The 23,985-nt window shown below is 46.4% G+C and overlaps 1 protein-coding gene across 6 annotated transcripts in view; it reads left to right on the top strand.

Annotated features, from left to right (window-relative positions):
* Window positions 1–23,985, top strand: part of Zbtb38 (zinc finger and BTB domain containing 38) — a 48,909-nt gene that overhangs the window by 2,473 nt on the left and 22,451 nt on the right. The window contains exons 1-2 of one of the 6 annotated variants that reach the window (XM_006511191.4): window positions 6,951–9,913; window positions 10,894–10,993. Coding sequence is in view for 1 of the 6 variants with exons in the window: in XM_006511189.4 (XP_006511252.1) it covers window positions 9,376–9,417 (42 nt within the window). In the remaining 5 variants the exon portion in view is untranslated. Of the gene's footprint in view, window positions 1–6,950; window positions 9,914–10,893; window positions 10,994–15,478; window positions 22,961–23,985 lie in introns of those variants that run through there. The other 5 variants (NM_001359959.1, NM_001359960.1, NM_175537.3 and 2 more) reach the window with 5 other exon arrangements.

Raw genomic sequence — 23,985 nt, 5'->3', positions numbered from 1 at the left:
ACCAAACACAACTGTTGGGAAACACACTGCAACATTATCACCCCAATAAACAGACGAGTAAATGGAAGAATTATTTATTGCGTTGTTGTGTGTCGCTTAGTGCGATGTTTGCCAGGGCATAAAGCTTTTCTAAACTTACCCATTTACAGTTATTATTGGATTTCCTAGATTAGCTGCAATGAGCGGAGATGGTACTGACTCCTCCCCGTTTAACTGACTAGGTAAGCTTAGCTCATTTACACATTTTGGCTGCAGTGCTTGCGCTGGGCAGGCCAGAGCAGGCGTGAGAGGAAAAATGTGCAAACGACTGCTTTGTTCTGACAACAAACGGAATGGGCAACCGTGTGGCTCCTCTGCCTGAATGATTTATAGTATAAAATTGTCAACTTTTGTTTTTCTTTGGGAATAGAAAAATGTTTTCCCAAGCTTTAGTTCAGTAAGAACACAAGGCTATTACACCAATGGGAATCTAACTCGGCCTTTTCTGAGAGTCCCCTGTAGCTAATCTAGTGGCCAGGCCACAGCTTAGACTTACAGCCTTTTTATATGTGAGGAGGAGGGGAAAAAATCTAAAAATTAACCTAGCACCTTTCTCTTTATTACTAAATCATGCTGAGTAAGCCCTTGAGTTTCTGGTCCCACGTGACTTGTTCTAACAGCTAACTTCCCCAGGTTAAATAAACACTTGGTGCATTTACTGAGTACCTGCCGTCTACAGGGCTTCGGGCTTATTCCACAATAACCAAGACAGAGCAGAGCTTGCTTCTCATGTTCCCGTCTTTACTATGGCAGGGTAGGCAGTAGGGGAGGGGCAAAACCAAACATGTAAGCAACTAACTAACAAACACATGAACAAGAAGGAAGAGTAGCTGGGTGCACTGGTACATGCCCTTCAGTTCCAGCACTGGGGACAGATTGTGAGTTCGAGGCTAGCCTGGTCAAGTGACGCTGTCTCAAAAACACGGGAAGAAGAGAAACTAACAGTTAAAAAAGCAAGGGCAATGTGCTGTAGGGAGTGCCCCCTTTGAAATGGTTGTTTTGGGAGAGCCTTCCTGGGACTGGTGCCTTGGTGCCAAGACGGGCAGGGTAAAGAAAGATCAAGCCAGGCAAGGATCTGGTGAGGCGATACTGGGCAGCAGCGAGTGTGTAAACACAGACTGTAGCCCCTTGTGGACCCTGCTGCTTCCAAGAGCCAGGCTTCACAGCTTCATGGCTGTCCCTGCCTTAGGCAGGCTTCTGCTGTGAGAAGGCAGCCCAGGGCCCTGTGGCTGGTTTCAACCTGTCAGACACCAGATATGGGTGCCTCTGACCCCAGAAGCACCCCGAATCTATCTGGGAAAGTGAGTGACACTCTTGGCATCACATCTCCAGGAGTGATGCAATCCTGGCAGAGACCCAACGTCAACTCAGTAATGGCCTCTTGGAGCAAGGAATGTTCTGGAAATATCTTGGTTTGCTTTTCATACAGACCCTGGGATTTAAACTCGCAGCGAGACACTTGAGACTTCCATTTCATTTTTTTTCTTTTCCCCCAAAAGGCAAAATGGTGGGAAGGTCAACTGGTCAACCAACAGTCTTGGTCTGGAATGCCTAAAGCACAGTGCGCATGGGCTCTGTCATGGCTTTACTGATATAACTGTTTTCTCTATCATCCTAATAGGCTAAGAAAGGTCTTAGGAGCCAGCATGCTTCAGGTCAGGCCAGCGGTGAGGATCAGAAAGCAAAGGTGAACTGAGATACAAGTTAAACACCATATGGTTCTTAAAAGCCTTCTGAACGTTCTAGAAGCACTTTCTAAAACTGAGCCTTAACTTAGCAGGTCATTTAGTATGACAGAGGTGGTCTGGCTGGCCTCTCACACCTCACTGGTTTTGTGAAGCAGCCTGCTTCAGGACAAGCTTGTTCTAGTTGTTTGTTGTAGAGACCTAACTGCCTGTCATGGGTGGAAGGAAGAGACACTTTGGCAATTTGGTTCGCATCTTGGTATATTTGTTGAGTATTCTCTAGAGAACTAACACTGTTTTCAGCCAGGCAGAATGGAATATGACAGGGCCCCCATGGGGCTCTGTCGGGTTCCCACAGAAGGCTAGATAATGATATGGACAGGCGCAATTATGTAGCGTTCCTGGTACAGAAGGAATCCTTTGTTACTGTTCCCTGAAGTCCACTCTTCTGTTTCCAGGCAGCTCAGCCAATGTCAAGGACAGGTCTTCGCTTGGACTTTGTGTCTTTTCTCTCATCACCTTACTAAGAAGAGTTGGCTCCTAATAAGCCACCGTATGCCTGTCTACCCTTTCCCAAGCTGGTCTGCCTACATTGCCAAGTGACCTCAATAACGGCTGCCACTTTTAAATTCACGAGCAGATGTTAGGTTGAAAAGCCCCCGAATGCAGAAATTTGAATTTGTGATGCGGGCAAATGCTCTTGATTTCTCGCCGTCGCAGTCGTGCATCGCTGACAGTGGGGGAGGGGGCTGGGGGGAGGCCTGATGTCTGACAGGTCTGTAGAAAGCTTTGGGGGGCAGCAGGTAAGTTGAACCCAGTTGCTAGATCACTCACCTTTGTTAGGTGATCCTAGCATGTCACCACCGTGGCCTAAAACATCTCAGTGATCATGAAACCCTTCTTAGGTCTGGCATCTGTTGCTGCATCTTTTCAGTTAATGACATCTTTGCTGCTGCTGCTGCTGCTGCTGCTTGTTCTGCTAAGGGTTGGAGACTGGTATTTGTGATGGAGACTAGTATTTGTGTCCACTCTCACTGTGCTAAGCCTGCAGAGGGAGTTTGTTTTCTAGAACTGCTTGCTTTGTTTTTTTTTTAAATGCCAGTCTAAATACTTTGGGTGTTTGTGAATGTATGGGGTGGGTGGGTGGGGGCTTCCGTTGTGTGCTTTACACAATAGAACGACACCTTCTTTTACCCTTGCTCCTTGCTACCAGATGACTGGTTTGAAATTTCTTTCCCTTCTGCATACTAAAATCCCTTACCAGGTCTGAGGCCCTGCTCTAATTAAGGCCTCACAGGGCTGCCCTTCTCCCCACCACTGAGCTGGCTGCCAGAGTGCCTGCCTGAGGGCCTTACAAGTCAGTGAGATGAGAGAACAAAAGCCACCAGCTGAGAACGTGGTTAAATCCGAGAAGGGCCGTGCCCTCGTAATCCTCACCCCCACCCCCTTTTTTCTTTAGTTCTACAACCCAGAAAGGGGAAAGAAGGGTTTTTTTTTTTTTTTTGGACAGGGAGGAACTATGCCATAGATTCTTCAGAGTCTGCAGGGTATTGGGAAACCCACGTGCACAGAACAGGAGTATCATCTGGGAAGTGAAATGGGGCGGTGGCTCACTGAGGGCTCAACAGGAAGGCAGGTTGGGGAGCAGAGAATCAGAAAATGGGAACAAAGGGAGCAGCCAGCAGAGGAGAGCAAACAGGAAGGCTGCTTGCCTTTGAACCTTGGGGTACAGGGAACAAGGAAAATGTAGAGAGGGCATAGAAAAGTCTTAGAGAGCCCTCAGGCGTAGGCTAAGCTTCATAGAGACAGAACCCTAAGCCACTCTCTTGGTCTTTGGATACCTTGTCGACAGTGTTACTTGATTGTTCCATGTTGCCTATTGGGCAGCAACCACTGATGGATCTTCATAAACGTGGTAAATCCAGGAGCCTTACAACGTGTCCCTATTGGGATCTATGAGGAACTCTGGATCAGAAGTGTCCTAGAAATTTTATTTAAACTGGCCATGGTGCCATACACCTTTCATCTCAGCACTCCAGAGGTAGACAAAGACAGAGTTCTGAAAGCTCAAGGCCAGTCTAGTCTACATAGTGAGTTCCAGGCCAGAAGGGTTATAGAGACCCTGTCTCAAAAAAAAAAAAAAAAACGAAGGTTCTATTCTTCATGCTAAGACTGCCAGAGAAGACCCCCTTCCCCACTGTCCTATTAGATCTCCACCAGCGTTTAAACAAGATAAGAGGGCGTTTAATTTGTGCTGTGCCCAAGGGCTGCTGGATTGCTACAGGGCAGAGACTGGAGCCTACTGCAAGGTTTGGGAGAAGGAAAGACAGACAAACAAAGGAACCAGTGACACAGGGGTAGCATAGACTTGATGGAAGGATATAGTCCTAGGACAGAAAAGGAGGTGGGGATAGGAGATGTCCCTTTTTTGGCCTTGGGGGCGGGGTTCGGCCAGTGCTTAGAGTAGCCAGAGAAATAAGCTGAACAGCGGGTTAAAGAATGTTTGTGAGCAATAAACGAACTGTTCAATGATGGTCAGCCTTTGCTAAGGGTTAGTACGTTAGGGAGGGTAAGAATCTAGAAATACGAGTTATTTTAGTTCTGAGAATTGTCAATTTTTTTAAACCAAAATAGAGGTTTTATAAAATGGTGTGACCGTGGCTCATAGTACCCACAGAAATGCCCACCGTAAGCTGCTCGTGCAAGACAGCCTCTTCCCCAGATCTATGTTTCTCTGCATTTAGCTCCCTCAGAGCCTGCTTCCTCCTTCCTTCTCTTCCTCTCTCCTTCCTTTCCTTCCTCCCTGGCCTCCCTCCATTCTTCCCCCTTCTCTCCCTGCCTCCCTCCCTCCTGGTGTGTGGTCTGAGCTTCTTGACCATCCCCAGAGGATATTCTGACTGTCTGAATTGCTCAGTCTGCAGAAAGGCAGGATAGGGGGCATGGTAACACTTAGTCTGTTGTCTTCCTTGTGCTTCTTGCTCGCCTCTTCCAGAAACTCAAACCAGACTCAGTTGCCCCAGGCAGGGCTCTTTTTCTCTCACTGAAGGAACTGGCCTGAGAAGTTGTTCCTTCTGGAGGTTGTCTGGGGGAGGGGGGGGGTCAACTGTAGACTCATATGCTTAATACTGGTTTAGTACCCTTCCACCAACCAAACCAATTGCTTTCAGGTACAGGAAAGCTTGGCCCCCTTTTGTCTATAAAAGGTCAGATAGAAAGTGGCTGAGGCTTTTTTTTCCCTTTAAATGAAAAAAAAAAAGAAAAAGAAAAAGAAAAAATTTTACTAGGAATATGGGGTAGGGTGTTTGCCTAGCATACATAAGGTCTTGGGTTCAGGCCCCAGCAATGCCAAACAAAAGAAATAAAACTTCAACAAATTAAGTTTAAAGATGGCGTTGACTTTGCTGGCATTGACTAAAGATCTGTGAATCAGGCAGCACCTGGTCTATAGAAACCATGAGCTGCTTTGGGCCTGGATGAAGAGCCTACTTGTATAAGGTAGACTGAGTGGGAACAAAGAGGTTCACACCAGGCTTCTTCAGGTTTCTTCCCTTATGAGGGAGGGTTACAGCGGAGGGACTTCCTTATCTGGCCGCCAGAGCTAGCCTACGTCAGGATTATCTACTGTTTTCTCAGAAGGTCAAACACCAACCTAATTCCGGTTTAGTGTTCAGGACTTTAGTGAGAGCGACTCCGGTTTGGTTCACCTCATGGGATCCATGAGGAAGTCTGTATCAGAAGTGTCCCAGAAAATTGATTTAAGCTGAGCATGGTGCTCTACACCTTTCATCTTAGCACTCCAGAGGCAGATGAAGACAGAGCTCTGAAAGCTCAAGGCCAGTCTAGTCTACATAGTGAGTTCCAGGCTAGTAGAGTTATTGTGACCCTGTCTCAAAAAATAAAACAACAAAACCAGCGAGTTGAAGAAATGCTGAGAATGTTACACAGCTGTTTATGTAACAAAGCAAAATGTAGATTTCCACAAACTTTGTATCGATGAAAGAAAATATAAAATGCAGTATTAACTATAATAACTATAATGGGTATGGCTGTGATTGTGTCTACACCATTATGGGCAATGGCATTTGAATTTCATATGATTTCTCATCAGAAAATGTTCTTTTTGACACTCTACCCAATCACTTAAAAATGTAGACCTTGGCCTAGAGAGATGGCTCGGTTGATGAGGAGAAAACCATGCTTTTGCAAAGGACCCAAGCCGGATTCTCAGCACCCACCTTGCTCACAGCTGTCTAGAGCTCTAGAGGCAGAGGATACACTGCCTCTGGCCTCCTCCGGCACCCGTGCTAGGTGCACACACCCAACACAGACAGACGCATATTGTGAATACACAAAAGTTAAAAATATTTTTAAGCTTAAAAAATACAAAGCTATTCTTAGGCCATATAAAAGTAGGTCACAGGTTAGATTCATATTTGAAGAGCTATCCCTTCCTTCCTTCCTTCCTTTCTTCTCTTCCTTCCCCTCCTTCCCCTTCCTCCTTTTATTGAAACAGAGCCTTCCTTTGTATCCCAGGCTGGATTTAAAATCATGGTCCTCCTGCCCTAGTTTCCAGAGTACTGTAATTACAGGCATAGATGATGATTCTATTTTGTAAATTATAATCTGTTCTGGGGACCAACTAGCCAGATTGAGTCAATATGTCCTGTTTAATTTCTAATAAACAGTGTGTGTGTGTGTGTGTGTGTGTGTGTTGGGCATCTTGTGGCACACGTGGAGATCAGAGAATAAGTTGTCTGGGGATCGAACTCTGGTCATCAGGCTTGGCAGTACATATCTTTATCCACAGAGCCATTTCATTGGCCCCAATTTCAGAAAACATTTTCTATTTTTTTGTCTTCTAATTTTATTACTTTTTCTTAGAAAGCTAAGATATACATACTGTGAAATAGTTAGAACCTTAATTTCGTCTTAGAAAAGAAATGCTTAAAATACCTAATTAAAAATATTAAAAAAAAAAAAAGAAAGAAATGCTGAACTACTTACATAGGGCTAAAAGAATAATGTCTGCAGCCTTCGGAGATTCAGGAGAGAGGGAAACGGGAGGGAGGGAGGGAGGGAGGGAGGGAGGGAGGGAGGGAGGGAGGGTGAGAAACAGGGAAAGGCCTATCACCATCCTCTTAGTTCTTCTGGAAGCTTGAAATATTCCTTTTTATTAAAAAAAAAAAAGGACTTTAAACTGTAGATTATTGAAACCATGTATAGCTGTGGGGGCCAAACCCAAGTGCCAAATGCCATCACGTCTCATAGGCAACATATGAATTTGTCCAATTAGGTTATTAAACAAGCACAACTGCAAGTAAGTGTCACACAGTCCCTCTCATCCGACACTTAGTTTCCCACACTCCACAGGCTTCCCCTTCCTCTTTGATCCTTGCTGCCTTGTGGAGGACATCTTGTGTGGGCTTAAAAGGCAACGTTTTAGTCTTGTGTAGTTGCTACATTGGAGACCTATAAAAAAACGGGAAAAGGGAACAGTGTTAAACTGCCCCATAACCTTAATCAGAAAGCGCATGCAGTGTAATAGAAACTTTGTGGGAATTAAACAAAATGAGACAGAAAACAAAGACAGCTTCCTGGGCAAGGCCTAGGAGCTATGGCGTAAAGATGAGCAGATAGAAGGGTAAGGAGACAAAGTCTTAGATTCTCCTTTTTCCTCTTAAAATGCATTAAAATGGGAATTATTACAAAGAAAACATCACATGTAGTAATTTCAGAACATTGTAAAGGAAACTTTACAGAAAAGAGCGTACTTATGATAAGATGGGATGTTTCCGGAAATTTCCAAATAGTTCCCCCACACTCAGAAGGATGATTGAGAGTCTGGTTATGAGGAAGGATGGAAATTTTTGAACGACTGGCTTATTACATAAGCTTCAAGCCATTGCTGTGATAGTTCAGTTCTTAAAACAATGTGAGGAAATATGCTTGCTTCTGGAGAAATATTTGGCTCCCATGAGAAAAAATTGCAAGTGTTTGTGATGGCCCGCTAGAGGTAAGGAGCCATCCACACACTGACTCTTAAAGCCAGAGCCAAGTTTCACTACTCACACACCGTTGACAGGATCTGATCAAGACACTTCCCCGAACACCCTGGAGTCAGACTTAGGTCATAGGTCCCAAGTGACCCTAGCAGATCACCAATGTAAAACCACTATAAACAACAGAAGCCCTAACTCAGAATAGTTAACCTTCAATGCTCAGACGTGTCTGAAGTTAGAGAGCACTTACAATGCTAGGTGCTATTGTAAATGATCCACGTGTATTATTTAATTCAATTTAAAAAAATCACCTAGGAGGTAGACATTAATACTAAAACATATTGCATGTTAGGTACCAAAGCTGAAGGTCAGAGAAGTGGCCGTACATAGCAACAAACCTAGGCTGTCAACACAGGCCTGCTGAATCCAGAAGGCCAACCAACCTTGCCCGCTACCTCCCACCGGTCCCAGGGAATCAGCCACAGCCATACAGCTTACAGACTTCCCAGTCTTTGTGCACCAGTTTTCCCGAATTTTAAAATCATCTTCAGAGTTTCTAAAAGCCTCAATGGAAACACAAACAGGCAATTAGACCACGAGTTTCTTCAGTTTTGTTTTTTAAGGCTGGTATCTACCATTGCCAACAAGTTAGATCAGGTCTTGTGGAAGTTCTCATTGGCAGTTATGTAGACAAAAACATTCAAGCTCCCTTTTTTTTTAAGGGGAAGATGAATCATTACTTAATACATGCAGTTTAGTGGAGTTAATCTGTGAACACTGGCCTATGGAGCGAGAGAATAAAAGGGTGTTTGGCATCGAGAAGGTCGGGAACTGCTCGTTACATGTGTATGCACGTTGCCCAACCTGTCAGCCTTCACAACTCTGCATTTTTTTAAGTGACACCATTCTTCCTGCATCGTTTATGGGGCTTTACTTTGCATATAGTATTAAAAATCTACTCAGCTCACCAAAATGATCATATTCTTAATGTTTGGTCAAGGAACTGGGGTGCATAAATGGCAAGTACTGTATTCCAGGAAAATACCCTTTTTCAAAACCTTAAGGTTTTGCCAGGGAGCGAGTCGTTTTCCAAAGGACACACACACACACACACACACACACACACACACACAAAATCAAAAACTAAAAACAAACAAAAAATACTAAAGACTCAATGCTGGATGGTTCAAAACAAACACCTGCACTTAGGTGTGCGTGGGGCAGTAGGTGCCACACTGCGAATCTGTGTGGGAAGGATGTCAGCGGGCAGTCGGTGGCTTTTATTTTTTTCATTGCATGAAACAGTTCTTATACCATGGTGGGAAATAATCCAGGCGTCCCCTGACAGCCATGAGAAAGCACAGGTGACACCCTGTTCTCAGAATTTGGTGCGGGTTAAAACTGCATAGGGTGCCCGGGGCCTGCTCGGTGGCTGCGCAGCATCTGTGCGAGCCTGGCTCTGCCGCAGTGGCGCCGGGGGGTGCGGGAGCCTCGCGGCCTGCAGCGTCCCGGAAGCCCTGCGCGTCGGCGCCCGAGGTCGAGCGACCGTCCGGCCTGCACTGCACCAGGGGCAGACCGGGGCGTCCGGGCCCAGCCGCCGGCGTCCATTTTCTGGGCGGCGCTGCGGCCGGACTCGCAGGTCCGGAAGCGCCATGGACCCCGCGGGAAGCGCGCGGGCGGCGGAGCGGAGCCCCGTAAGTGCGCGGGGTCCGCGCGACTCCGGGGCGTGGAGGTGGGGAGGCGGGAGCCGGTGGGCAGCGCTCGCGCCGGGCTGCAGCGGACGCGGAGCGGAGCGGAGCCTACGGAGCAGCCAGCGTCCGCAGGTGCCCGCGTCCCGCCCCACCAGGCTCGGCTGCAGGGGGGCAGCGGGGAGTGACGCGCACCTGGGGCTCGGGACTGTCGCGCCTCCCCTCCGGTGAAGCGCAAACCCGGGCTGCTTCCTGACCCTACCCGTTCGCGATGAGATCCTAGTGCGACACCAAGCCCCTGGAATTGAACCGGATGTTCAAAGGCAGGGCCCTGCCTCCAGGGGTTGCAGCCTTGGCCTCCTGCTCCTGCTTGCTGCAGCCGTCTGTCCGTTGGGACAATTCAACAGTCAGCCTTTAGACACCTCTTTGCAGGTTAGCTGATAAATAACCTGAGATTTTAATCTGTCTGCGCTTCCACTTTATAACTCCTGCTTTGCGGTGGGTAAGTGCCTGGTTCCCATTCTGGATATTGGGCCTGATTGGAAAACCCTTGTAATGATCGGTTCTAAATGATAACCGTTTATGTTGCGTATGCATATTTGAAAGGTTAAAGGGCATTCACCTAATTGGGAAGCTCAAGTGCTTGCTCTGGTTCGCGTGGCTGGAAAGACTCGTTTTGTTGTGGTTTCAGAGAAACTTATAGCGTCTTACAGTAGCTAAGATCAAAGAGCAGAGTTTGTGTTTTGTGACAGGGTCTGGTTAAGGAGCCTAGAATGGTTAATAGGTTAGCCCAAGCTGGTTTCGAACTTGCCACTTGCAGCGGTTGACTGACTGCTAGGATGATAGGCCTTCTACCAGTGTTTTTCCAGGACCAAACACGCATTAGAATTCCTTTGATGGGTCATTGCTGAAAATTTTGAAAAGATTAGAATATATAGTGCGAAAAGACTAGAAAAAGTAACCGTTGCACACAGTACAGATAAGCATAGTTTAATGAAGCCTTTGGCTTATATAACATCATTTGTAATAAAATGGGTCACTGTCAAAAAAGCCTTTAAGACTCCAATTTAGCGTTCTGTGGTGGGGATTTTGCACCCAAATCAGACTGGGTTTGTGCTGATGTTAACCTGGGTTTGAATCCCGACACTCACCCAGGGTGACCTCCAGAAACAGGTTCACGGCACTGTTTGCAGCTGTAAAATGGGGAACTGTTCCCTACAGCTGAGGGGTGTTACGGAGATTTACCCATCCGCTGAGAGCACTTGGTGGAGTTCCCGATGTCCTAAAGGCACCTCACATATACTAACGGCAATGACTTTTGTGGCTGAAATCCTGAATCCTAGACACTCGTCCTGAATCCTAGACACTAGTCCTGAATCCTAGACACTAGTCCTGAATCCTAGACACTAGTCCTGAGTCCTAGACACTAGTCCTGAATCCTAGACACTAGTCCTGAATCCCTGCACTTTCATCTTCTCTTAGATCTTGATATGGAAGACATGGCGGGCTCAGAACCAAGGATTTCCGAGTGATTTCTGCCAAAGCACAGAAGCTAACTCCGTCAAGGCTGGCGTGTTCTGAGGTAACTGAGGTCTATGTCTTTCCTTAGTCAGCATGAAATAAGAAATGGCAGTTTCTAAAAGAATCCTCAAGGTTACTGAATCATGAGTTCGACCTGCCAGGTTTGTGTACTACGAAATTTCCACGACTCTCAAGCAGTCTGTTATTAAGAACACACGGTGTGCCAGGCCTCTGTGCAGAGGGAGAACTAGCAAACGAAACTTCAAGGCAACAGGCTCAGCTCATGTTAGCTCTACTGGTAGATGTGATGAGAACTTTTGTGTGTGTGTCTTGATAGATCTGTGGCTTCCTCAAGTCGTAAGGATCCGAAAACAAGATGGAAGGCCGGAGTGTTTAACTGAGTTGTTGTTGTTACCCGTGGCGGGTTGAGGCCAGGGCAGACATGCTGCCAGCTTCTCCACTTGCTGTAGAGTGAGCCCCCTGCTAGCGGTAGAGTATGCAAGCATGAAGAGACATTTGTGTTTCTCACGCAGATGTCCTGACAGGCCAGCACACTAAGCTCTAACTTATATGTGGTTCCGAAGTCCTAGGCAGTGACAGAAACAGCTACCATTTGTCAAACGATTGTGTGTCTTTATGTGTCAGGCAGTGTGTTAATAATTTACTCCTCTGGGGGCTGGAGAGATGGCTCAGCGGTTAAGAGCACTGACTGTTCCAGAGGTCCTGAGTTCAATTCCCAGCAACCACATCTGTAATGGAATCCGATGGCCTCTTCTTGTGTGTCTGAAGACAGCTAGAGTATACTCCTATAAGTAAAATAAATAAATATATTTAAAAAAAAAAAAACAATTTACTCCTCAACGGTACTCCTGAGAGTGGAGGCAGAAGAAATGTATGGGATTGAAATGTGCAGACCGTAGCAGGCCTTGGGAGTAGCATGGCGTGGGAGGCTTTACAGCCAGCCCTTGCTGTACTGGGCGCAGCCTTGCACAATGCTCTGCTGGAGCCACAAAGTTTGCAGTTAAATGCCTGTCCTCCAGAAGCCTGCAGTCTAAACTCTACCTGAAGTGGAAAGAGGCAGAGTTGGTGGGCAAGCCCACAGTCATGGCTCTCCCTAACTGCTCCTCCTTCCGGCAGCTACACAATGCCATCGGTCACCGGGACAGACCACAGTCGTTGATGTTTCAAAGTTCTTGCTTTTCAATTCGAATTTTAATTCTTGTCCACTTTTAACATCTGTTAGACTTGTGCTTTCAGTTGATCCACAATCATAAGGCCTCTGGATTCATTTATTATTTTATCGAACTTCTCTGAGATTCTTGGGTAATCAAAGAGATTTTTCACATTTTAGTCTCGTCCAGTCTTTTAGCAAGGAATTAATTTGTTCAGCTGTCAGCGATTTGCTATTGGTAATCAACATAAGGATGCTGGAGAGTGATTTACATCATTTTCGTTTTCAAAATGAAATCTAACTTTAAAATGTTCATTTTTTCCGTTTCTGTCACTTGCAATGGAGACCATTTTAAATTTATGTACGTTACCCATAGGCAGAGAGGAGAGGAAGCAGTTTGACGAGAGAAGTTCAAATTTGGATTCAAAACAGTCTCTTGGCTTTGTAGATCAGACGACTTTGGTGGTTCTAAAATAAAGCAATTGAAGACACACAAACACTTTTGTGTGATTTATGGGCTAGAACACCAAATGGCAGCCCCAGGAACTGCATTAAGCCCTAGAAATCAGATTACAGGACCTGACCGCTACTTGTTACAACATAAGTCTCTTACAAAAACAAATGAGACCACGGATCTGCACACGGGCTTGTGAACTATATGAAGTCCTATAAATGTTAGGCAGCAAATATTTATCAAGGTGCTGCCATAAGTATGACCCCACTAGAGGGACTAGAGAATTCAACTGGAAAAAAACCTCACACTTCCCCCTCAGACTGTCGATAGAGCTTGAAAAGACAAACAAGAAACACACACGCGCGCGCGGTGTGTGTGTGTGTGTGTGTGTGTGTCTGTCTGTCTGTCTGTCTGTTTCCAGGACGTAAAAAGCAATCTGGTAATTGATTGGAGGATGCTTTTGCAATAGGAAGAGAGGAAGACTGAGAGAGCACAGAGTGCATCCATGAAAAGCATCAAGTCCAGTTGAGTTAGAACTGGTCTGTACAGGCGTCCAGGGCAAAATAGAACTGGAGAATATGTGTGGTTGAACAATAGTGGTCTTGAGTGCCAACTAGGAAGTTGGGATGTGTTAATCAGCAGTGTCCTAAAGGCTCTTTGAACAAGGAACTGTAGTGGCTGTACCCGAGGAGCCTATCCTTGTGCATAGCTTAGAAGAGGTTGGGAAGAGAGGAAATTAGGAAGAAGGCTGCCGCCGTCCTCTTAAGAAAACAGTTGGGCCCAGAGTAGCAAGCAGGAATCTGCTAGGGGTAGCAAGTGGGCAAATGAGAAGAAATGGCACTCAGCTGTCTCACTGGAGAAGGAGTACCTGATAGCACTCCCAGAGCCGTGGTGCCATGGGGACCCTGAGAAGGAGGTGACGAGTTGTATCCATCCTAGGGGCACTGAATATATATAAGGTACTCACGCTGCCACCTTTCATCTGAACCCCTTAGGAAGGGGAAGGCCAGATCTGGAGCTATTGGTATACAGGAAAAGATGAAGAGGTTTCCCATTAGAGTGTAGGAAGAGTGTGGTTGACTATCGAGCCTTTTAAGAAAAGAAATGACTTGTGGAGCCAGAAAGAACCCTGTCAGGAGAGCAGAAAACCTCAGAGGAATGTATTCCCAGAAGCCTCTGGAACAAAGCTTTCCTTGAGCCGTGGGTAGGAGGGATGGGCCCAAGAACAGGAGACTGACAAACAGTGCAGTGCACTATGTGTTGGTGGCCATTTTCCTTTGCAAGGTAATATGATACGCACAATGAATATTAAGTGGCTTCGTTTGCATACGTTTCTAGCTTGCACAAATCGAGAATAAATCCTGCACAAATCGCTGACCTTAGCGTGCTCCCAAACACTCTCGTTACTAAAATTCAGGCTGCGAAATGTTTGATGGTGGTATTCACACTGTGTGCGTGTTAAGAGCAGACAGATCAGAGAATCTTTCTTAAAAGAATGAATGGGGGGAAAAAGGAATACCGTTCCGTTGTTGCAAAAAGTTTCCAGCAGTAACTTAATTCCATTGCCTTTGAGCTTATATCTATTAAATACTGGGTCTGTTTTTCTGAGCATATGAGCTTAATACACTGGAATGAGGAGACGAGAGTCAGATAAACCCAGTCTCTCGAACCAGCTGGGCCATTTTCCAGGCTTGTGAGGTGAGCAAAATCCTGGTAAGCTGAGTTTTTCCATCCTAAGCTTATATTGGTCTATTTTGAAACTGTGAGTGATCATTTGAGCAGTAGCCACAGCATGGCAGGCAACTGATAAATGGTGAGTCCCGTCCTCTCTCAACCTTGTGCACATAGGTGTACATTTACGCTAAGATGAAGCTGCACTGGAGGCCTTGTCTCCCAGTTTCATTTTAGTGTATCTATTAAACTGAAACCAACCATTACACTGTTCTATCCTGTGTGTGCTGAAGTGACCAGGAGTTTAGTATGGATCAAGGCTTTACCAGGGCCGTCTTAAGAGATGGTTAAAAGCACTTGCTATTCTTACAGAGGACTTGTTCCCAGCATGTCTATGGCAGCTCACAATGGACGGTGCCTCCATTTCCAAGGGCTCCGCAGGCATGCAGGGTGTTAGGGAATGGCACCACCCCACCTTCCATTGCTCCCTGCTGCAGTGTAACCACAGCAGCCTTCCCAGCTCTGTGTGTTTGTGTGACCCCAGAAGCCTTTCATCAGCTCTAGCTGGATTGTGATTGGCTCCCAGATGTAGAGGAGGATTTCCTTTGTTACAAACACACCACACTGTCTGCTTCAACATCCATCTTCTGGTCCTGTGGTCCCTGACATGACTCAAATAGCCATTTTCTCCACTGCCTCAGAGCTGAGTCACACATCTGTTTGATGGAAGTGTCACAGTCACACCCTCTACGTGCTTGTTGAATCACACCTCCCGTATGTGTCCCCTTCCCCTGGCAGAATTGGGTTTCACCTTTGCTTTCATGGGAAGTGACAGGAGAGGGATCGCTCTGCTCACTAACGTGGGTGACTGAGCGGAGTTGGTTCCAGGGCTGGGCCTTAGCACCCGGCCGTCCTTGGGGCCTGTGAAGAAAACAACTCTGACCTTCAGTTTCTTTCCTACCAAGGTCCAGTGATTCTGCAGTGTCTTTAGCCCCCTTCTCCATGAGTTGCCCTTTTTGCACAGATGTACTGTCCATCACCTGGAAGGACACATCCTTTCCTAAATAGAAATATACGTCCAAGTGAACTCTTACCCTGCTTTGGTGTCTATTTAATTTCTCAGCGTTTGTCTTTTTATTTTTTGTGGTGTTTTGTTGTTGTTGTTTTTTTTTTTTTTTTTTTTTTGGTTTTGGTTTTGGTTTTTTTTTTTTTTCTTTTTGCATTTTACCAGAAAACCAATTAAGAGACTTTTTGTTTGTTTGTTTTAAGACTTTTTTTTCTGTTTATTAATTTCTGGCAAATTGCTTTGCACTTCTCTTCAAGAAATACCTACCAACGTGGTTTTCTTCTTTTCTAAATAGGAGTCTTCCTTTTAATCCTAACAACCGACCGTCTTGCATTAAAAATAATGTGGTTTTCCCCAAGAGGCTCCCTGGCTCGGGAGATAGTAAAAGCTCTGATGATTACGTACCAGGGTATTCAGCAAACCAATCCAGTATTGGTGGGAAAGGATGGTTCTCTGTCTGGAGGGAGAGTGTCCCCAGAAGGTGCCCCGCCTGTAGTGTGCAGGCCCAGCCGGGTGGCCATTTTCTGCACTGAGTGTACACAGTGAAGCTCCACCCACTGTGCAGCCCGTGAGCCTGTTTTCTAAAACGAAAGCACAGGCAGAGGCTGGAGTATTCAAATAACACAACCTGCATTTAGGTTATTTTTAGATGAGTACACTTAAAGCACACTTGCTCTAAGCAGCATCCCGTGGCTTTGTTGGTGATGGCTTGGGTTTGTGCGAGGAGTTTTCCTTTCCTTTTTTTTTTTTTTTTTTTTTTTTAACCATGTAGATAGATTCTCTCTCGAACTTGTGGACAGGGGAACTATTTAAATACCAAAATAGTGCCAGAAACACGCATTCAGAGTTTTGTTGTGGTAGAGGGATTACCTCTTGGTGTAGCCCAGGCTAGCCCAGGCTAGGGTCCAACTCATGATCTTCCTACCTCAGCCTCCCCAGTGCTCGAGTGACGGGCTTTCGACATCACCCCTGATACATTCTGCTTTAATGGAAGCAACTCCAGGGTGGAGTTGGCAAAAAGCCACCCCAAAATGTACTTCTTCATATTCTATTCCTCTCGTAGCCATTTTTTTCCTTCTTGTTTTTCCTCAGTCTAGACTATTACGCATCCATTTGTACGCTGGCCAGAGTTTCTGTAGCCTTTCCATAGTCAAAAAAGCCATGCGTGTGTCTCCTCGGACCTTCTGGTGTGCCTGTTCAGCATCTCTGCAGAAATGTGTGCATAGGGAAAGTACGGACATCTAGGGCTCCGTCCTGAACCAATGCTGCTGCACCTCGACGCCCTGGGTCTAGAACTCTGTGGGAAACCATGGCAAATGTGAGGCTGTCAGTTGAAGGCAGAGAGACAGAGAGGAGGTGAAAGCAGAGTCAGGCAAAAGCAGCAGAGTGGTCTCCTAGGAATTCCCAGTGCACGGTGACCACTCAGACTATTCTCCAGTCCGAAGGGGTCAGCTCTGTGTCTCCATGACACCTCTAGAAGAGAAGCTGGCCTCCTAGCGTTGGCTTCTTCTATTCAAAGGAGTGGTTTTGATTCGTGTCTTGGTAGATCTGTTTTCTTGTGCTGTCCCACTCATTGTCTTGAAGCTCCGACCGCCAGGCTCTGTTCTCGCTGTCATTTTGTCCTTGTCATATTAGGGAGGGCACGGCGATGCAGTGGGATGATGTCACCTCAGAGTCCTCTCACACAGTTCGAGCTAAATAAAGTCCTGTGTGTTACTCAGCCATCCCTGTTCCCCGTCACACCACCTGCTCAAGGTGGATATGGGTGGATCTGATGGTTTGATCAGCACTTGGAGCTCGAGGGGACCCCATCCTGAAAATGCACAGACTCTGCCTCCCAGGATTCTCGGGTTCGAAGTTTCCCTGTAGGAACAAACAGGCTGAAAGGATGCTGGAGAACCAGGGTGTCACCCACATGCAGTGCATGTGAAGGCTCATGGAAACCTTGGGTACTGACATGTCACCATTCAAATGTTAGGACAATGAGTCGCTGGACAGATGAAATTTTAGGAACAGAATAAAATTTGTAGTAACATTTTGGAATTTTGGTTTCCTTAAAAACCCCCGAAATATTATAAGAATGTGCTTTGGTGTTCTTAATCCCAGGTGTGAGGCCGTGGTAGCTGACCATGATTTGCCTCATGCTTTAGCAGAGGCATGGTTTTGCCAGCTGCAGAGAGTTTCTGCGACTGTGTGATGTTTGGAATTCTGGAGACTTTTCAGAGGGTGTATAAATGTGAGGGTCCCAAGGGGCAAAGTTGTTGGTCATTTAAGGGGCTTGTTTGCAGTTTGTTTGTAGCCGTGGTCAAAGAAGAAACAAAAGAGAAACATTAGATTCAGGGATCTCTTGCCCTTCTGTCCTTGTTCCCCTCCTATCTGTGTTAAGAGAGTGAAACCGGGGGAGGAGGGGTGGGAAAAGAAGAAAAAGCGGTAAGACCAGCTGCAAAAACTGAAGTAAACTTAAACTTACATTTTATAGATTAAAATGTACATAAAGCTCAGGGAGGTAATATGAACAGTAAACACGGGCTAATAATGAGAGGATAAGAAGTAGTTTTAATGCTGCAAGCCTTTATTTTTAAGCTTTGCTTTGCTTCTTCGGTGTATGAGTGTGAATGGGTAGGTGCATATGAGTGCAGGTACCCCCTTATATTAGAGGAGTCTAATCCTCTGGACCTGCAATTATAGGTGGTTGTGAGCCACCACATGTGCCACTAGGAACCAAATTTGGGTCCTCTGCAAGAGCAGTACCTACTCTTAACCACTGAGCTATCTCTCCAGCCCCAAGACTTTTGAAAATTACTGTGCATACTTAGAGACTTACCGCCATGGTCAGTTGTGGATTTTATTGTACACTGTCTGAGTCCGCCCATCAGGACCACCACAATGGCAGCCTGTACAGTGTTTTCCTTTAGAGCACTGGCTTGAAGTTGTCCCAGGCCTAACCCAAGGAAAGATAATAACCATTGACCTCTCCTTCTCCATGTAACTGCATATAAATCGCCCACTTCATATATAACCGTGCCCATTTCATGTGAGCAAAATTCTTTCTGTAAGTTCTGTAACAGAAAGAAACATATGATTCTACTATCTGGAGAGGCATCAGGAACATGTGGCAGCCTTTGTCAGGCTGCCCAGTACTGGGTGACACCGGAGGAACCCATCAGAGGAAGTCCCTCCTTATCTGGGCTGTCACTCCCAAGGGAGCAGAATGGAGCCAGGCATCAGGTGATAGGTACCAACGAAGAAGGACGACAGGCATCCCCCGACAGATGTGATGTAAGGTGTTCACTTAGCAAGGATGTTCACTAAGCAGCCGAACAGCAACTTTCTGAGTTGTCCAGGAATTGTCAGAATTGTCCCCTCCCCTTCTAGTAACACTTTATTGACCATCGCCATGGAGTATGGAATGCCGTCCCTCTCTTCTCAGCATCTTTTAGTGGCTCCTTGCTCTTGGCAGCATGTCATGGGGTGTGTGCAGCACTTGGCACGAGACCTTGCACACAGAAAGTGCTCAGCAGATGTTAGCTTTTCGTGTCACTGGCTTTCATCCTCTCCATCATAGCTATTACCCTTTCAGCAGAGGCAGGCACCGCAGCTTCTGTAGACCCCACTTAACCCACTCGTGTAGACGTGAATGAAGATGGAGCACGCATCTAAGGCAGTGCTGTAGGCTCAGTTCTGTTTCCCTTATCCTCTTTTCTTACAGCTATCAGTCTTCTTTTGAGGCTCTTGAGCACTTAAGGCATGTCTCTGTCATTATATGAGGAAGGCTGTAGGGTTTGGTGTCCAGCGGGTCACAGTAGGGAGCCAGGATGTGTTTGTTCCAGGGATTTGCTCCAAGGTGTGCTGCTAGATGAGAAGCTATCAGAGAGTGCTGCAGGGAAGTCCTGCTTGGTCCTCAGTGTGGACCTTGGCCTGGCAGTGGGGACGTGACCTGAGATCTTGCCTCCCACACCACTCCAGTCCCGCTATGTGGAAGAATGCACCTAAGATTTCCCTGACTCCTGTGAGGTTATCCTTTGGGGAACGTTGCCATACGCAGAGGCAAACGTGTGTAGACGAGTTTGCCAGCTTGCTAACCAGAACCTGTTTTAAGGACAATCTTCGAGGATGTGGGTTGGATTCCGTTTAGAAATGCATGCTGGAGTAACAGATCTCAGTAAGACTCAAATTCTGAAGACTGTTGAAGTGGTTTCCAAGAAGAGAAATTTCCGTCTGAGGGGACAGAAAGCCTTTCTGTGTGTCTGGGAAGTAACAGGAACCATTCGAATGGAGGATTTTAGTAAGGGGAGTGTATCACTATACAGTAAGGGGAGAGCCGCTTCCTATAAATGTGGCGAGAAGGAACTCAGTGCTAACTCTAGTGTTGGTGACTAGCAGTATGGCCGCCTGATCCGAAGAAAACAACTAAGTCGGAAATAATCCCATTCTGCCATGATGGCTTGTCCAAACTTCAAGTGCAAGGGCCGGGGGAGGAGCATGCCACTGTATTTTAGAGAGGAAATCTGAGCTTCCTGTCAAATTAATCCAGTTTGGAAAATGAACTAAGTCTTCGGCCTCTCAAAGTGCTTGCCTCCATTTAGAAGGCAGCATAGTCATTTTAACTCTATTAACCTGTGGGTGTTTCCCCGCTAACCTGTAGTACTTTCCGGTAGCCTTTGCCCTGATTCTTAGCCCCATGGAGTCTCCCAGTACCAAGGAGTGCTTGGGAGAGCCGCCATGTATATGAGTGGTCTCTGCGATGGTTAGTCTTCCTTCTCTGTCAGCTGCTAGGGAACTCAGCCTGCAGCTTCTGGATCCATGCCCTTCGCCCATTCATCCATAAGTTATGGCCGTGACGGTTTCACTGGGCTGAATGATAAGGCTTTCCAAAAGATATGCCTACAACCCAGAACCTGCAAGTGGGATCTCATTTGGGAAAATGATCTCATAGATTATCATAATTGTGGAACTAGAAATGAGATCGTCCTAGATGATCAGGCAGCCGCACAGAAGAGAGACACACACAAAAGGATGAGAAGAGAAAGGTAAAAGTGAGGGTCCTGTAGCCATAAGCCAGAGCTAAAAGCAGCAAGGAAAGGCTCTGCGAATGCCCTGTGATCAGGAGCCTGGGCCTACAAATGCCCTGCCAGGCTCTGTCCTGGGTTGTAGAGAATAAATCTCTACTAATTTAATGCCCAAATCACCTTTGATCTAAAAACATCTGGGCTCCTGTTAAACTCAGATTTACTCCAGGCTATTCCAGTTCAGGGTGACAGCTAGAAACAGTTTTTAATAAGGGTCCCCGGTGGTGGTTCTGGTAGCTTGCCTGTTCCTCTCGGGCTCCTTTGGGCCAGTTGTTTTCATGCAATTGAACAAAATCCACGATCACATTTGCAGCCCCCCACCCCATGTCAGTGCACCGTTCAGTTGCTCCAACGGCCAAGAGCCACCGCCTTCCCAAGGCTACTTAGAGGGACTCAGGCTTCATTAACCTCTTCCCACACTAGATCTGGGATCCCTACCTGCTAATGGCTACTCGGCCGTCTTTTCCTCTCTCCTCTAATGCCTCATTAGGAGATTCTCCCACACCGATGACTTTGAAGCCTTTCTCATCTTTCCACTATGCAGTTAGGGCTAAGAGTGTTAGGACTAGAGGGAGAGTCTAGGTCCTCATGACGTTGACATTCCTGTCTGGGGCCCTGCCATTCTCTACCTCTGCATCTCCCATCAGCCCCTGGGAAGCAGCCTATCTCTCTATCCTTCTCCGGATGTGTCACTCCATTTCCTGGCTCTGTGCTGCTTAGTCCTCTGCCTGGAGTTGGCTACAGTGTTCCCTCCTGGATCTCCGGGACTCAGCTCCTCCCCCTTTCCCTGACACCCCCCCCCCAAACTAAGCTAAGGCTCCCCCCTCCTCAGGCCTGGACATCAGATATAGGAGTTTCTGCTAGCCCATTCATGAAGTGGAAATTTCTGGTTTTTTTGGAAATTCAGTTGTGTCATATGATGTTTTTGTGGAAGCTGTCTTGTGAGAGGGCGTGTGATGTTTTGCTGAAACATACACTTGAGAGGGAGTGTGATGTTTGGAAGGAGTGTAAGTAGAAGCCCACAGACAATGAAAGGCCCCTCTTGCATTGTGACACTGTGCAACACTTTGCTGGTCTTTGTTGGCCATGCAATGCTTTGCTGGTCTTCACTTCATAGAAACACACCAAAGAATTTCTCATGGTATTCCAGCTGTTTCTGGTCTTCTGCTGACTCGTGCAGGCATAGCCTTGCGATTTTTGCTAGATTCTACCACCGCTTCTGATTCGTCCTTGGTGTTTGTTGTTGAGCTAGACTGCTGGTATCCTGACAACAAAGATTGGTATCTAAACAGGTCTACAACCCCCTTGTCCTATTAACCATCTTTCTCCCGTACCTTTGGTCGGTGGGCTAGAAGGGAGCTTAAATCGGTCAAGAACCCTAAATAAAGTAGCTTTGAAAGATCTAAGCCTACATTATTTGTTCCATGAGACAGCCCCTCCAGGAGGAGCAGAGGAAGAAATGAAGGAGTCTAAAAGGCCAAGAGGAGGGAATAGTTCTGTTTGAGTCAGTATTGCCTGAGACACTTGTTAGTAAAAGTTAAAAGTAGGTAATTTTAGGGAGTGCATTTAAAATGCATAACTAGTAATATGTCATACCATTGACTGAGCATTTTCTTGCCAAGATCTATTTTTAACATAATTACCATTATCATCTTGGGCATTGCTGTCATTTTACAGAACACATTAAACAAAATGCTGTGATCAGGTAATGAAGAAGCAAAGCCGAGTAAGGAGTGACCACATGCTCTGGGGCATGGTGATGGCGTCCAGGCTGGCCAGCAAAAACTTAAAGGCCCAGAAATCAAACATGCTAGTTAAAAAGAGATAGTGGTTTAATGTTTACTAACATTGAAATCACACACACACAAATATTTTTGAAACTCAGAGCCACACAACCAAGATTAGAATCCCATCCTTGCTATAAGCTGTATAGTGCTAGGACTCTGGCCTAACTCACCTGAGCCTCAGCGTCTCCTTTTGGAAACATCACTCCATAGCTGCATGGACATCACATGAAGGAAAGTGAGTTGGTGTGTATGAGAGCGTTTGTAAGTGAGATAGGACCACCAGGATGGATACAGCTGGGCGCTTTTGCCTTTGTTGTGTTTGAGTCCACAAAGTTGGCCTTTGGAAGGAGTCAGGATGGGGAAGGAGGTATTTTGCTTGGTAAGCAGATATTGGAGCTGAAACAATCACAGGCTGTCTGGATTCCATAGCTGGGCAGAGCACAAGGATGCTGCGATCACAAGATGCTGGGGCTGGGTTTGAGAGGACGGAGGTGGAAGGAAATTGGTCCAACACTTGTTGAGACAGCGAGTGCAGAGTGCGTTGTTTGTATGGCTTTGCACTCACTCTGCTAAAAGGAGCAGCCGAGCTGCAGGTCACTCGCTCCAGGTATTGTGAGACCTTTTTCTTCTCTCCTCCTGAGGCTGTTCCTGCAGCTCTGAAGCTTCCTGGATCTGAGGTCAAGACCTCACTTACCTCAAGTTCATAGTGTCTGGAAACCATGCATCGGAGTCGAGTCACATGCTGGCCGTGTGACTTCAGCCACCCTCTTTTGGAAGGAGACTGAGGCTTTATCAGTCCTATTTTGAAAGGTAAATAGAAAAATGTGTCTTAAGGAGTCACGGATAAACAGTATTGACAAGCAGAGTGCATGCAAGAACATTTCCCTTCATGCCTGTTAGTCAGCAGTATCCACAGAGGAAGCAGGAAGCAGTGTGGCACATCTAAGCAACCTGTCATGTCCTTTAAGATACGGTTGGTGCTTTCAGCATGTCAGCAGGTGGAGTGGGAATGAGCCAAATGAACACATTTAGACAGTAAAAATAAACAGGAAATTTTGAATTTTGACTGTAAATCTCAGTCCTGGACGTTTGGAAATTAGAGATGGCAGAAAACTTCCTTGTTTGAGAATGAAGCCTCTGTGCCTTTCTCTAAAATACATCACCAAAATAAAGCCGACAGCGGTGTTTGTATTTCCTGGCTGCTGCCGCGGCATGCTTAGCTCCTGTCTGATCCAGCACTCCGGAAGCAGCCTGGGCTCCCTCTCACAGGCTGAAGCAGGCTTAGTGACGTCAGGCAGTTTCCAAGGTCAGAGGGTACAGTCCTGGCTCAGCAGTTTGCAGGCCCGGTGCAGGGAGGCCTGTGAACCAGAGGTCTGGAGATCTGTTTCCCTCAGCTTCTCTGTAACATTCGCTTTACAAGGGAATGGCTCAAGGAATTAGATTCTAGTCAGGAAAAGAGAGACCTCAAAAGGCTGTGGTGGGACAGGGGCCGCACTTGAGGATCCCTTGGGGTGAAGTGGAACAGGGGCTGCAGTTGGGGTCCCTGGAGGTGGAGGCTTCTCTGGATGAAGGTTTCACACGGAGTGGGGCAGCCTCAGACCAGCTCTGGAATCTGTGGAGTTTCAGTGTGGGCTCCTCCCGTGCCTGTGAGTGCCCGAGTGAAACTCTTCTGCCTTGTTGAAGCTTTTCTTTCTTCCTTTCTTTCTTTTTTTTTTTTTTCAAATTTACTGTTCTTGTTTTGAGAGACATTTTAGTGGGAGTGGGTTTGCCAGCTGGTAAGGATGCTAGAGTGTTTCTTTGGGTATGTTCTATCATCTTGTAGGCGTTGCCTTGTG

Source organism: Mus musculus, chromosome 9, assembly GCF_000001635.26.
Source record: "Mus musculus strain C57BL/6J chromosome 9, GRCm38.p6 C57BL/6J".
In the NCBI taxonomy this organism is placed as follows: domain Eukaryota; kingdom Metazoa; phylum Chordata; class Mammalia; order Rodentia; family Muridae; genus Mus; species Mus musculus.
The sequence above is the reverse complement of the archived record's forward strand: the minus strand, read 5'-3'. Positions and strand labels throughout refer to the sequence as shown.